At 43.4% G+C, this 11,945-nt stretch overlaps 1 protein-coding gene across 2 annotated transcripts in view; it reads right to left on the reverse strand.

Annotated features, from left to right (window-relative positions):
* Magt1 (magnesium transporter 1) overlaps nt 1-10,709 on the reverse strand; it is a 43,539-nt gene extending 32,830 nt beyond the window's left edge. Inside the window, exon 1 of one of the 2 annotated variants that reach the window (XM_038316365.1) lies at nt 10,584-10,709. In XM_038316365.1, coding sequence (XP_038172293.1) covers nt 10,584-10,616 — 33 coding nt within the window. In that variant the 5' untranslated portion in view covers nt 10,617-10,709. The other variant, XM_038316364.1, reaches the window with a different exon arrangement.
* Between the last annotated feature and the right edge of the window lie 1,236 nt (nt 10,710-11,945).

Genomic DNA, 11,945 nt, shown 5'->3' on the forward strand with positions numbered 1-11,945 from the left:
ATTTGAGTTTCAGAAGCGTCACCAGTCTGGATTCCTCTAAAACATACCCCCCCCCTTTCTTCAAAACCTTGATGTTATGTCTGTTCTAGTCCATCAGGGCATGCGTACTCATTAAGAAAATCTTATTTTTAGCCTTCCTACTCATTTAACTGGTCTTCAGCAATACATTTATGACTCTGTTCTTCAATTAAAATGGAACTGATCTGGAAACATAATCAACAGATAATTACTGAAAGAGACAGACTGTGAGCAGAGAACTGAGCATTTTTAATTCCTTTGCCATCTGCTCCATTCTGTTTACCTACTTTCTAAACATAGCTAAAATACATCCCTATCTCCTTCTTTGATGCTTTTTTTTGGGAGGGGGGAAGGGCTGTCTCATTTTTTTGTAGCTGCTTTGTTTCTGTAATGGATACTGTCTATAGAGCTACAGGGTATGCATCTGTAATATTTCTTTGAAAGTTATTTTTCAAGTTTTATTCCATGGGTATGCTTGCTTTGTTTGCCTGTGTGTATGTGCACCACACACGTGTCTGGGGCTCAAGGGGAAAGAAGGTGGTATCATATTTCCTGAAACTGGTGTTACAGATGGTTGTGAGCCACCATGTGGGTGCTGGGAATCAAATATAGGTCCTCTGCAAGAGCAGAGTATACTTAAAAACTGAGGCATCTCTCCAGGCTAACATTTGTGATATTTCTATGTGTCAGTTTTCTACATTGAAGAATCCAAAAGTTTTTCAAGTGATACCCTGCCTCATTAAAGATACTGGTAATTCATGCCCGGGCAGTGGTAGCACATGCCTTTAATTACAGTACTTGAGAGGCAGAGGTAGGTGAATCTCTGTGAGTTCAAGGTCAGCCTGGTCTACAAAGTGAGTTCCAGCATAGCCAGAGCTGTTAAATGTTGTCTCAAAAAACTATATATGTGTGTGTGTGTGTGTGTGTGTGTGTGTGTGTGTGTGTATGTATGTGTGTGTGCACATATATATGCACACACATACATACTCACACACACATACATACATGCATGCATACATACATATATACACACAGGTAATTGTTTCTGAACTTGCTTTATTTGAAAAAGTACATCGCAAAAAGATAAAGAGTTGGAGGTGTAGCTTGGAGGGAGAGGGCTTGCCTAGCATGTGTAAGGGCCTGGATGTGAGCCATAGAACTGAAAAAGCAAAAAAGCAATTGAAAACCAGCTATTTATAGAGGAAAGGAATCACCTATATTTTATATTCCAAGTACTGCATAAGAAAATCCATGGAGAGGGGCTGGAGAGATGGCTCAGAGATTAAGAGCACTGGCTGCTCTTCCAGAGGTCCTAAGTTAATTCACAGCAACCATATGGTAGCTCACAACCACCCATGAGCTCTGGTGCCCTCTTCTGGCCTGCAGACAGAACACTATACATGAAAAGAAAGAAAAAGAAAGGAAGGAAGGAAGGAAGGAAGGAAGGAAGGAAGGAAGGAAGGAAGGAAGAAAGGAAGGAAGGCAGAAAATCCATGGAGAATCTATGGACTGTGCTCATCTCACTTAATTTTCACAAAAGCCAAATAATGGGGATCCCCCCAAACTGCTGCTGATGAAAACAAGACTCGGCAATTTGCTATACAGTTCAGTATGACTGGATTAAAGCAAATCCTCTTTAATATTTGACAAGATTTTTTTTTTGAGAACCGAAAAACAAGAAGACAGCCATTCAAACATTATCATGATCATTTTATCATTCTTTGGTATTCTTTTTGCATCTGCCCCTTTACATATTTTTCTATCATTTTTCGTCTTGGTTAGGGTATTTTTTGCTGTGATCAAACATCGAGAGCAGAAGCAACTAGCAGGAGAAAGAGGGTTATTTCACTTCCACTTTCACCTTGCTGTTCATCATCAAAGGAAGTCAAAATAGGGCAGGAACCTGAAGGCAGGAGCTAATGAAGATGCCCTGGAGGGGAGCCAGGACTACACAGAAAAATCCTGTCCTGCAGGGTGGGGGAGCAGTGAGACAAAAAGAAAGTGTCCTAAAGGCTTGTCTGTTTAGAGCCTGACTTTATGGAGGCATTTTCTCAATCGAGGGTCCATCCTCTCAGATGACTTTAGCTTGTGCCAAGTTGAAGCAAAACTAGCTAGGGCAAAGAATACAGATTCTCAGAAAGAGGGCAAAAAACGTAATTTTAGATGGTGGAGAGATGGCTCACTGGTTAATAAGAGCATCTTGTGGCCTGGCAGAGGAACCAGGATTTGTTTCCAGCACCCACATGGTTACTAACAACCAGCTCTAACTCCAGTTCCAAGGGTTCCAGTGCCCTCTTCTGGATACCAGACATGCACATGGAGCACAGACATACATGCAGGCACAATACCCACACATAAAAAAATGAAAAAAAGAAATATAATCTTACCAAGTATGGTGGCGTATATCTATAACCTCAGTACTCAGGAGGCTGAGGCAGAAGGATTGTGAATTTTAGGGCAGCATGAACAATACGGTAAGAACCTCTTTAAAAAAAAAAACTAAAAATAGTGGAAGAAGATCAGGAGCTCAAAGTCATCTACATATATTGAGTTCCAGGTCACCTGAAGACTCTACAAGCCCCAGTCTTAAAAACAAAAAACAAAAGAACCCACAGCACTTAAGAATAAGAGAATCAGGATCTCAGGATCATCCTCAACAAAGCAGCAAGTTTAAGACTAACCTAGGTTAAAATTAGAGAAGAAAAACCCATAAAACAAAAATAAAAACAGTAGAAAGCAACATTAAGAAAGAAATACAACTATTTTAGCCTGTACTAAGGACTGAATCCAAGGTCTTGAGCAAGCTACACACGCACTCTACCACCAATCTCTATCTTTAGCCCTGTATTTAAAAACCTGCTCACCAGAAGATGCAGCTTACTGGCAGTGTTTATTCAGCAATCATGAGGCCCTGGGGTCAATCTAGGGTACCAGCCCAGTCCAAAAATTGTTTTCAACTGGATGTTCTGGCTAGTTTTATGTCAACTTGGCACGCTAGAGTCATCAGAAAGGAGGGAGCCTCAAGTGAGAAAATGCCTCCAGAAGATAGGGGTATAGGCAAGCCTGTAGGGCATTTTCTTAATTAGTAATTGATGTGGGGAGGGCCCCTCTCATTGTGAGTGGGGCTGGGGGGTTGGTAGAGGCTTGTGGTCCTGATTCTACAAGAAAGCAGGCTGAATTAGCCATGTGGAGCAAGCCAGTAAGCAGCTCTTCTCCATGGCCTCTGTCTTAGCACCCGCCTCCAGGATCCTGCCCTGCTTGAATTTCTGTCCTGATTTCCTCTCATGATGAATTGTGATATGTAAGTGTAAGCCAAATAAACCCTTTTCCTCCCCCAAGTTACTTTGGTCATGGTGTTTCAACACCGCAATACTAACTCTGACTGAAACACTGGGGATATATAGAACAGTTAGTAGAACATTTAACCCGCATTTGAAAAGACCTGGGTATTCAATCCTCAGTACTCCCTGAGCACATGTGTGCGTGTGTGTGCGCGCACACACACACACACACACACACACACACACACACACACACCCTTCCTGTCTGGAGAGCTGGCATTTGCTGCTCTCTCTCTCTCTCTCTCTCTCTCTCTCTCTCTCTCTCTCTCTCTCTCTCTCTCACACACACACACACACACACACACCCTTCCCTTCTGGAGAGATGGCTCAGCAGTAAGCACTTGCTGCTCAATTATGAGGACTCAAGTTGGGAGCTCAGCACCCATGTTTCTAAGAAAGTCCACAAATGCCTGTAACTCTAACTCCAAGAAATCTGACTCCACTTTCTGGTATCTGCAGGAACTAACACACATAAACATATACTTTCACACAGACACACGCATATAAGTAAAATAAAAATTATTTAAAGACAAGGTCCTGGCTGGGGATGTAGCTCAGTGGGTAGAATTCTTGCCTAGCATACATGAAGCCCCAGGATATTTGCCAGTACTGCAGAGATTAGGTGTGGCCTGGGCAACCCAGGCTGACCTGAAACACAAGAGTATCTCCCTCCCTGCCTCAGCCTCTCAAATGATTGAGAGCCTAACACCCAAGTCAGACAGTCCACAAATGTCTGTAACCCCATCTCTAAGGGATTTAAACCCCATCTTCTGGCATCTGCACTCTCCTACACACGTATACACACTCACACAGATACACATACAGAAAGAAAATCTGACACCCTCTTTTAGCCTCTATGGGCACTGCATGCACGTCACATATGTCTTTGTGTAGACAAAACATTCACGTGCATAAAGGTTTCTTTTTAGTTATGTATGTTTCTGTGTATAGAGGTATGTGTGTGTGAGTTAGGTATGGGCATTTGAGTTCAGGTGCCCACAGAGGCCAGAGAAGCAAGATTCCTGGAGCTGGAGTTACAGGTAATTGTAAGCTGCCTGACATAGAATTGAACTTGGGTCCTCTGCAGAAGCACTACAGACCACTAAGTTACCTTCCCAGCCTCCAAAATAGAGCGAGTTCCAGGACAGCCAGGGCTGTAACACAGAGAAACCCTGTCTCGAAAAGCAAACCATGCAAATAACTAGAAGAAACCTGTCAGCCTGGTCTACAGACCAAGTTCAGGACAGTAAGGGCTACACAGAGAAAACCAAGAATCCTGGACTGACACAAGGCTGGCTGAAGCAGAATACAGGAGCTATAGAGGCCATTTTTCTACTCTGTAAAGTAGGTTAAGATGTTTTCAGGTTTTTTGTATTAGCACTCTGGAAGCATAAAACTGGGCCAACAGGGCCTTATGCAGGATAGGCAAGCACTCTACCTACCACTGAGCTATGTCCTGGCTTGGAACTCTGACTTCTGTTGACAGTATTTGTTACTCTGTTGTATAGTGGTCAACGGATACAGTAGTAAAAGTTATTTGAAATATACAGTGAATACCGTTACATTATCTCCATACTAACTTTTTTTCTGTATCTTGGTTATAAATTTCTGACATAAAGACTTGGACCCTTGGAAAATATTTTTCTTTTTTTTTAAATACTTATTTATTTATTATGTATACAATATTCTGTCTGCGTGCATGTCTGAAGGCCAGAAGAGGGCACCAGACCTCACTAGAGATGGTTGTGAGCCACCATGTGGTTGCTGGGAACTGAACCCAGGACCTTTGGAAGAGCAGGCAATGCTCCCAACCACTGAGCCATCTCTCCAGCCCCGAAAATATTTTTCTTAATTAAAAAAAAAAACCACTGAGTTACATTTCCCATATTTTTTGTTGTTGTGCTTATATCCTGTTTATGATAATTTCCTTTGATATACATAAAAAGGATATGTTAAAGGTCAGCTAGATAAGTAGTTAATGTAATTTATTTTTAAAGTCTGAACAGTGGGCATGAATAAAAGGGAGTTAGAATCAGATTATTTAAAAAAATAATTGAAGCAAAATTTATGTAACATAAAATCCAGATTAACCATTTAAAAATATACAATTTAGTATATTCCTTTAAGAAGTAAACAATTTTAGAAAAAGACTTGTGTTTTATCTACATGTATGCATGTGTACAAGTCACAAGAGGGCATCAAGTCCTCAGAATCTGATGTTAATGATGACTGTGAGCCACCATGTGGACTGAACCCAGGTACTCTGCAAGAGCAACAAAAGACCAACTGCTGAGACATCTCTCTAGCTGCCCCCCCCCACCCCCGGGCAAGAAATCTACTTTCTAAAAGGTCTAAAAGGCATTCGTGTTTTTAGTTCAATAAAAAATTACTAAACATTTTTTTAAGGACTCATGAATATTTTATTGTATGGCTTATAACTCGTTACAGATTTGAGGTATTAACCCACACAGTAGATTACGAGAGCAAACACACTGGGTGGGCAGAATGGAGCAGGGTCATGAGCTAGGCTGGGGTAGCAAAGGGACTGCAGGAGACACAGACTTGACTGACAAGGGGTGGGGGGGTGCCTGTGAGAAGGGAGGAACTCAGCAGTAAGGTTCCAAGCACAGGTGGCTGGGAGCCAGTGCCGCCGGCAGAACCCTGCACAAGGGCCGGTTTGCAGGGTCCCTTAGCAAAGGTTTCTGTGTAAACTTTGATGCTATGCTTGACCATGTTACCGCACAGAATCCCCTGCACACATACCTGATCAGTACTGTGGCTTATAGCTTTCAACACTTGGCTCTGGTTGCTATCCTTCCATAGTGAAAACTGTCACCTAGCACACAGCTAAACCACCTTCTCCAGACCCTCGACATGCTAGCCTAACTGACCTCTTTGGTTTATGTCACTGTGCCACAGACCAGTTTACCTTCACCTGCCAACTATCAAAGGCCTCTCCCTAACCACCGACTGACCCAGGCTCCTACAAGCCAGCACATCCCACCTGTTGGCTCAACCCCAGCACTGTCAGCCCAACACTGTTCCAGAATGGCTGGCGTCTTTCTCCTCTGAGTTGAGCCCTCTTGTTCTCCACCAGCTCAGATCCATGTCGTGCAGCAGATTATGTCAGTGGTAAATATCCCAATCTTATAAGATCAAAATTATATTAAAAATTTTAACTGATAAAAAAATTACTAAACATAATTTCACTGATGGAAATTCTAAGCTTACAAGCCCTTCAGCCTTTCTGCTGGGCTTGGTAGCACACTCCTATAATCCCAGCACCTAAAAAGAAAGCAGGAGTTCAAGGTGATCTCATGTCTTCGGAGAGTATGAGTCTGGCCTGGGCTAGTTTCAGGAGACCTTGTCTCACAACAAACAAGCAACAACGAAGAACCCCACATCTTTATTTTAAAAGATTAAGCGGGGCCAGTGAGATGGCTCATGGGTAAAGGTGCTTGTCACCAAGCCTGACTATCTGAGTTTCATCCCCGGGTGCCATATGGTAGGAGAGAACCTACGCCTGCAATTTATCTTTTGGTCTCCACATGTGTGCAGTGGCATTTGACACTCCTCCCCCCCATACAAACTAACAAACAAGTAAATAAAAATTAAGGGACCAAAGAGATAACTCAGATCTTCCAGAGGACCCTTCAATTCCCATCGCCCACATTGGTCAATTTATAATAGCCTGTAACTTCAGCTCTGGGTAGTTCAAGGTCCTCTTCCCGCTTCCACTGGAACCTACACACAAAGTCGCACATGCGCGCACATGCACATGGAGGCATACACGCACATCTTAAGAGATGGTATAGCCAGTTAAGAACATTTGCTGTTTTTGCAGAGGACCAGATTATATTTTCAGCACCCACATAGGGGCCCAAAACCATTTCTAACTCCAGTTCCAGGGGCTCTGATGCTCTAACATCCAATGGCACCAGGTAAACATTCATATACCTAATTTTAATTACTTAAAAATAAAAGCAAATCTTTAAAAAGAGTAAGTGACCAGGCTTGGTGGCAGACACCTTTAATTCTAGCACTGGGTAGTCTGAGGCAGGAGGACCAAAAGCTCAAGGCCAGTCTAGGCCACGGAGCAAAACATTACTTTGTGATTCTGGCACCCCAGAGGAATTCAAGGCCAGTGTGGAATATGTACCAAAAACTTGTCTAAATATCCACAGGAATGACTTACTCTTTCTCTTGAAACAATACCAATATACAGGGCAAAACGTGAAAGCATTTCCTTTACCAACATTACTAAATGCCCAGAGATAGCAGCTGCTAAGGTACTGTCATGTTCTAACAGTTTTCCCTAGGCAGATACACTAACTTACAGCTTAAAACCAGGACTTTGAGGGTACAAAATTATGTATTGCCTTGCGTATTGTTTTCTTCAAAGAATGGCTTGGGCTGGGCAGTGGTGGCACACACCTTTAACTCAGCACTTGGGAAGCAGAGGCAGGTGGATCTCTGAGTTGAGGTCTGATCTCTGAGTTGAGAAACTCAGTCTTGAATTCCAACCTCACCCCCACCAAAAAAGAATGGATTGGGATTCTCCCAAAAAGTCACATCAGGGGCTAGAGAGCTAATTTAAGTTAAGCACTCTTGATGCCTTTGCACAGCACTTGGGATTGGCTCCCACGTGGCAGGTCACAACTGTCAACTATAGTTCCAGGTGATTCCACACCCTCTTAGGCCTCCATGGAGGTGGTGAGCATCTATCTATCCATGAATTGAACGCTCAAAAAAGATAAAAGTCATATCAATTCCTTGGCCTAGCATAAAGGCTGCTCACTAGATCATATCTTTGCTAATTGTATTTTTACTTTCCTCTTTGCCACTTTCCCTAATTTAATGTTTTCATTTACCCGTTTTTTTGTTTTTTCAAATAGGGTCTCATGTAGCCCAGACTAGTCTCTAACTCACTTGGATGATACTGAATTCCTGTTCCTCTTTCACTATGATGTTTTGAATACAGGCATGGCCACCATGCCAGGCTTAGCTTAGTCTTTTTAGTCTTATGAAATAATTCAAATGCTCAGATATAGAAATTAGTTTATTTACTAATTTAACTTAACAGCTGTAATGTTTTACAGGCATTTCAAAAATGTGCACATAGGTTTTATATACTCGAGACAGTGCAAAAAGTACAGGAAATAGCATTGGAATGAAGGGCTTTAGTCTACTTTAACTACAGAAGTTAACTGTGTAAACCTAGGGTTGGTTTTCTTTACCTATAAAATTAGAGGGTATAAATAATTGTTACTAGTTGTTAGTAATCTTTTAAAGCTCTAAGGGTATATGGTTCTAAGTTACAAATGTTCAAAAACACAGTGCTAAGATTCATCTGTTTGGACTGCTAAACATCAAGCTAAAAACTACAGCTGGGTGTCGCGGCTCACACCTGTAACCCCAACACTTGGAAGGCAAATGCAGGGTTTTCATGAGAACAAGGCCAGCATGGGCTACAGTAGGAGAATGCTTCAAAGGAAACAGAGCAAAAATAGACAGAAAGGATATTGCATGTCTTCCACATCTCAAAGTCTGTTTCACAAAGGGGTGGCGTGGGTGTCTCAATTTGCTCATTTGTGTCTACCAAGCACACAGAACACAGCCGAGCACGCTGATAAACGGGCAGGAATGGCATCATCTCGCTCATGTACTTCAACTCCTGAGCTGACAAGACAGCCCTTACACACGCTAGAGGGAGCGACATGGTCGACAACAGAAGCTTGCATTATACCCTCTGGGTAGCAAATCGGGCTTCTCAGCCTGACCCCCAAAACGGCCCAAACTCCAGAATTGTCACAACTTATAGCTGCACATTTTCCAGCTGCTGGAAGCCAGCTGGCCACCCGCTCCAGCCTGCTTTTGGACCCGAGACCCCAAAACACAATAAGTTACAGCTCCCGCTTTTGTGTGGCCAACTTCCTCCCAAAGGCGGAATCCAAGTCACGCCCAGCACACATCCTGGGGAAGGAGCGAGTTGACCGTCTCTAGCCCCAAGCCGAGAAAGTCCCTGGCGCTGGCAGGCGCCGCCTCACCTCCTTCTTTCTTTGGGCAGAGGCCGAGGGAAGTCTGGAGATGAGCAGCAATGCCACCGCCGCGGTCGCACACGCACACCAGAGCCATCTCGGCGAGGCCATGTTCGCTCCTCTCCCTTGGCGGCCGGGCGAAACTTTCTTCCAGCAAGGTCCGAGGGTGGGGCGTGAGAATGGACGAGCCGAACCCTTGTCGCTCCCCATTGGCCCGGCTCAGCCCTGCCGGGCGACCCCTCACATTACGTCACGCGCTGCAGCCGCCCGCTAAAAAAATGCAGTTCGCTTCCGATTGGTTCCAGGGAGCCAATAGGGAAAAGATAATCTGGAGGTTTCTTATTGGTTTGCTAAAAAGGCTGCACCGCCCTTTTCATGGTGCGTGAAGACGTCGCGGGTCGCGAATTTCAATGCGCATGCGCAGCTGTGCAAGCCTGCGCTCTTATTATTTTGGAGGGAAGTGTTGAACAAAATGGTTTGTACAGTTTAAAATGGAATCATCCTCCAGAAAGCGTTCGTTTAGAATTGTTTCAAATTCTAGCCGCCTAAGCAACGCAAGCCTCTAATCCAAACATTGGGTCGTTTTTTGGCTACATTGCCAGGGTTCCAGGCCAGCCTGAGCAATGTTAAGATGTCCTTGAAAATAAGCAAACCAAACAAACAAATAAATAAAAGAAGCCCTCGTGGTTTCTCACAACCCAAAACACCTTCAGAGTTCCAATTTAGCCTGGGCTACAAGAGATCTTAGATCAAAAGCGTAATTTTAGAAATCTAGATAATATTCTGGAAGAGCGTTTGGAGAAATGTCTCAGTAAGAATATTTTAACTGTTCTTGCAAAGGACACTCCCAGCACCCCCATGGCAGCTAACAACAGACCAAAGTTCCAGTTGCGGGGAAGGGGTTCTGATGCCTTATTCTGACGTCCACAGGGACCTGGTGCACATACTTCCATGTGGCCCAAACATTCATATACACACAGTATTTGTGTGTGTTTGTGTGTGTGTGTGTGGTGTGTATTTTTGAGACAGCGTTTCTCTATGTAACCAATCCTGGCTATCTCTTATGGATCTTACTTTGTAGACCAGGCTAATCTTCGATTCATAGAATCTGCTGCCTCTGCCTCCAGGGATGAAAGGCATATGCCACCACCACTCTGCTTTCTTTTTTCCTTTTTTCAGTACATACTGGTTTTGAAGACGGCTTGAGTTCTGTTCCCATAACGGTGTGAGGTGCTCACAATGTCTGTAACTCCAGCTCTTGGGCCCAGGATTTCATGGCCCTCCTCAGACATCTGTTCTATGTGCACATGCTACAACAGACACAAACACATATGGTTCTAAAATAACTAAAACAATATTCTAGCCAGGCATGATGGTTCACACCATCCATCCCAGCACTCAGAAGGCAGATGGCATGCAGGTGCATCTGTGAATTCGAGGTCAGCCTGATATACAGAGGGAGTTCCAGTACAGTCAATCAGAGCTCGACATGGAAAACCTGTATGTATGTGTGTGTGTGTGTGTGTGTGTGTGTGCACGCACACAAATACACACACATACATACATATACATATATTTGGTTGAAACCTCCAGATCACCCTGTGTGATCTGGAAAAGGCCCCATTCCTGTCTCTCTCTCTGCAAACACTCACCTAAGCATTCAGCTTTTGACCAGTTTGTGGCAGACATGTCACCACTCCTCGCCTACAGGCTATATAAGCTCCCTGCTTTATTTCAGATGTGTGGCTTCTCCAGCCTTATCTCTGGGACTAGCAAACACACCCTGAATTTGCTTTGCTCAAATAATCCTGTTCTACTTTTTCAAATTCAGCTTGATCTGACTTAATAAATTGGAGAAACCTATTATCAGGGGACAGAAAACGTATCGGTACCCCCTCACATGAAAGAAAAAACTGTAATCTTGGCACTGGGAGGCTGAGGCTAGATTACTACAAGTTGAGCCAGCCTGGGCTACATACTAGACCTATCAAAAGAGTGGACTGGTGTGATAGCTCAGCACAGCTGGTAAAGACACTTGTTGTCAAACCCCAATCTGAATTCAATCCCTGGGGCTGACATAGTAGAGAGAACCAAACTCTTGAAACTGTCCTTCATCCTCAACATATGCACCATATATGTGTGCCTATACACAGACACACAGACACACACACAAACACATGCATGCAATAAAATTTAAAAAGTGTTCGGGTTTTTGGGGGGGTTGGCAGCACATATACTAAGTTTGGAATAACATAAAGGAACAATTGTCATGGCCCCTAACAGAAGGGTTTCAAATTTATTAATAGCATTTTTAAACTCTTCACTAAAACTTAGAGGGACCAAGAGGGCATTGCAGAAAACATATGCCTTTTACTATTTACTTTTGTTTTGTGGTGGGAGCAAAAGTAGATTGTGAAGAAGCATGTCCCTCTGTTTAAAGATCTTTAGTAGGTCTCAGCAAGTTTGCATCAAACATCCCCACTACTAGTACATCTAAAATAAAGATAATGCTTTCCAGCTGAGGTAAGCTTTCCATTCTTGTCCAGTT

This window comes from Arvicola amphibius, chromosome X (assembly GCF_903992535.2).
Source record: "Arvicola amphibius chromosome X, mArvAmp1.2, whole genome shotgun sequence".
NCBI classification, from domain to species: domain Eukaryota; kingdom Metazoa; phylum Chordata; class Mammalia; order Rodentia; family Cricetidae; genus Arvicola; species Arvicola amphibius.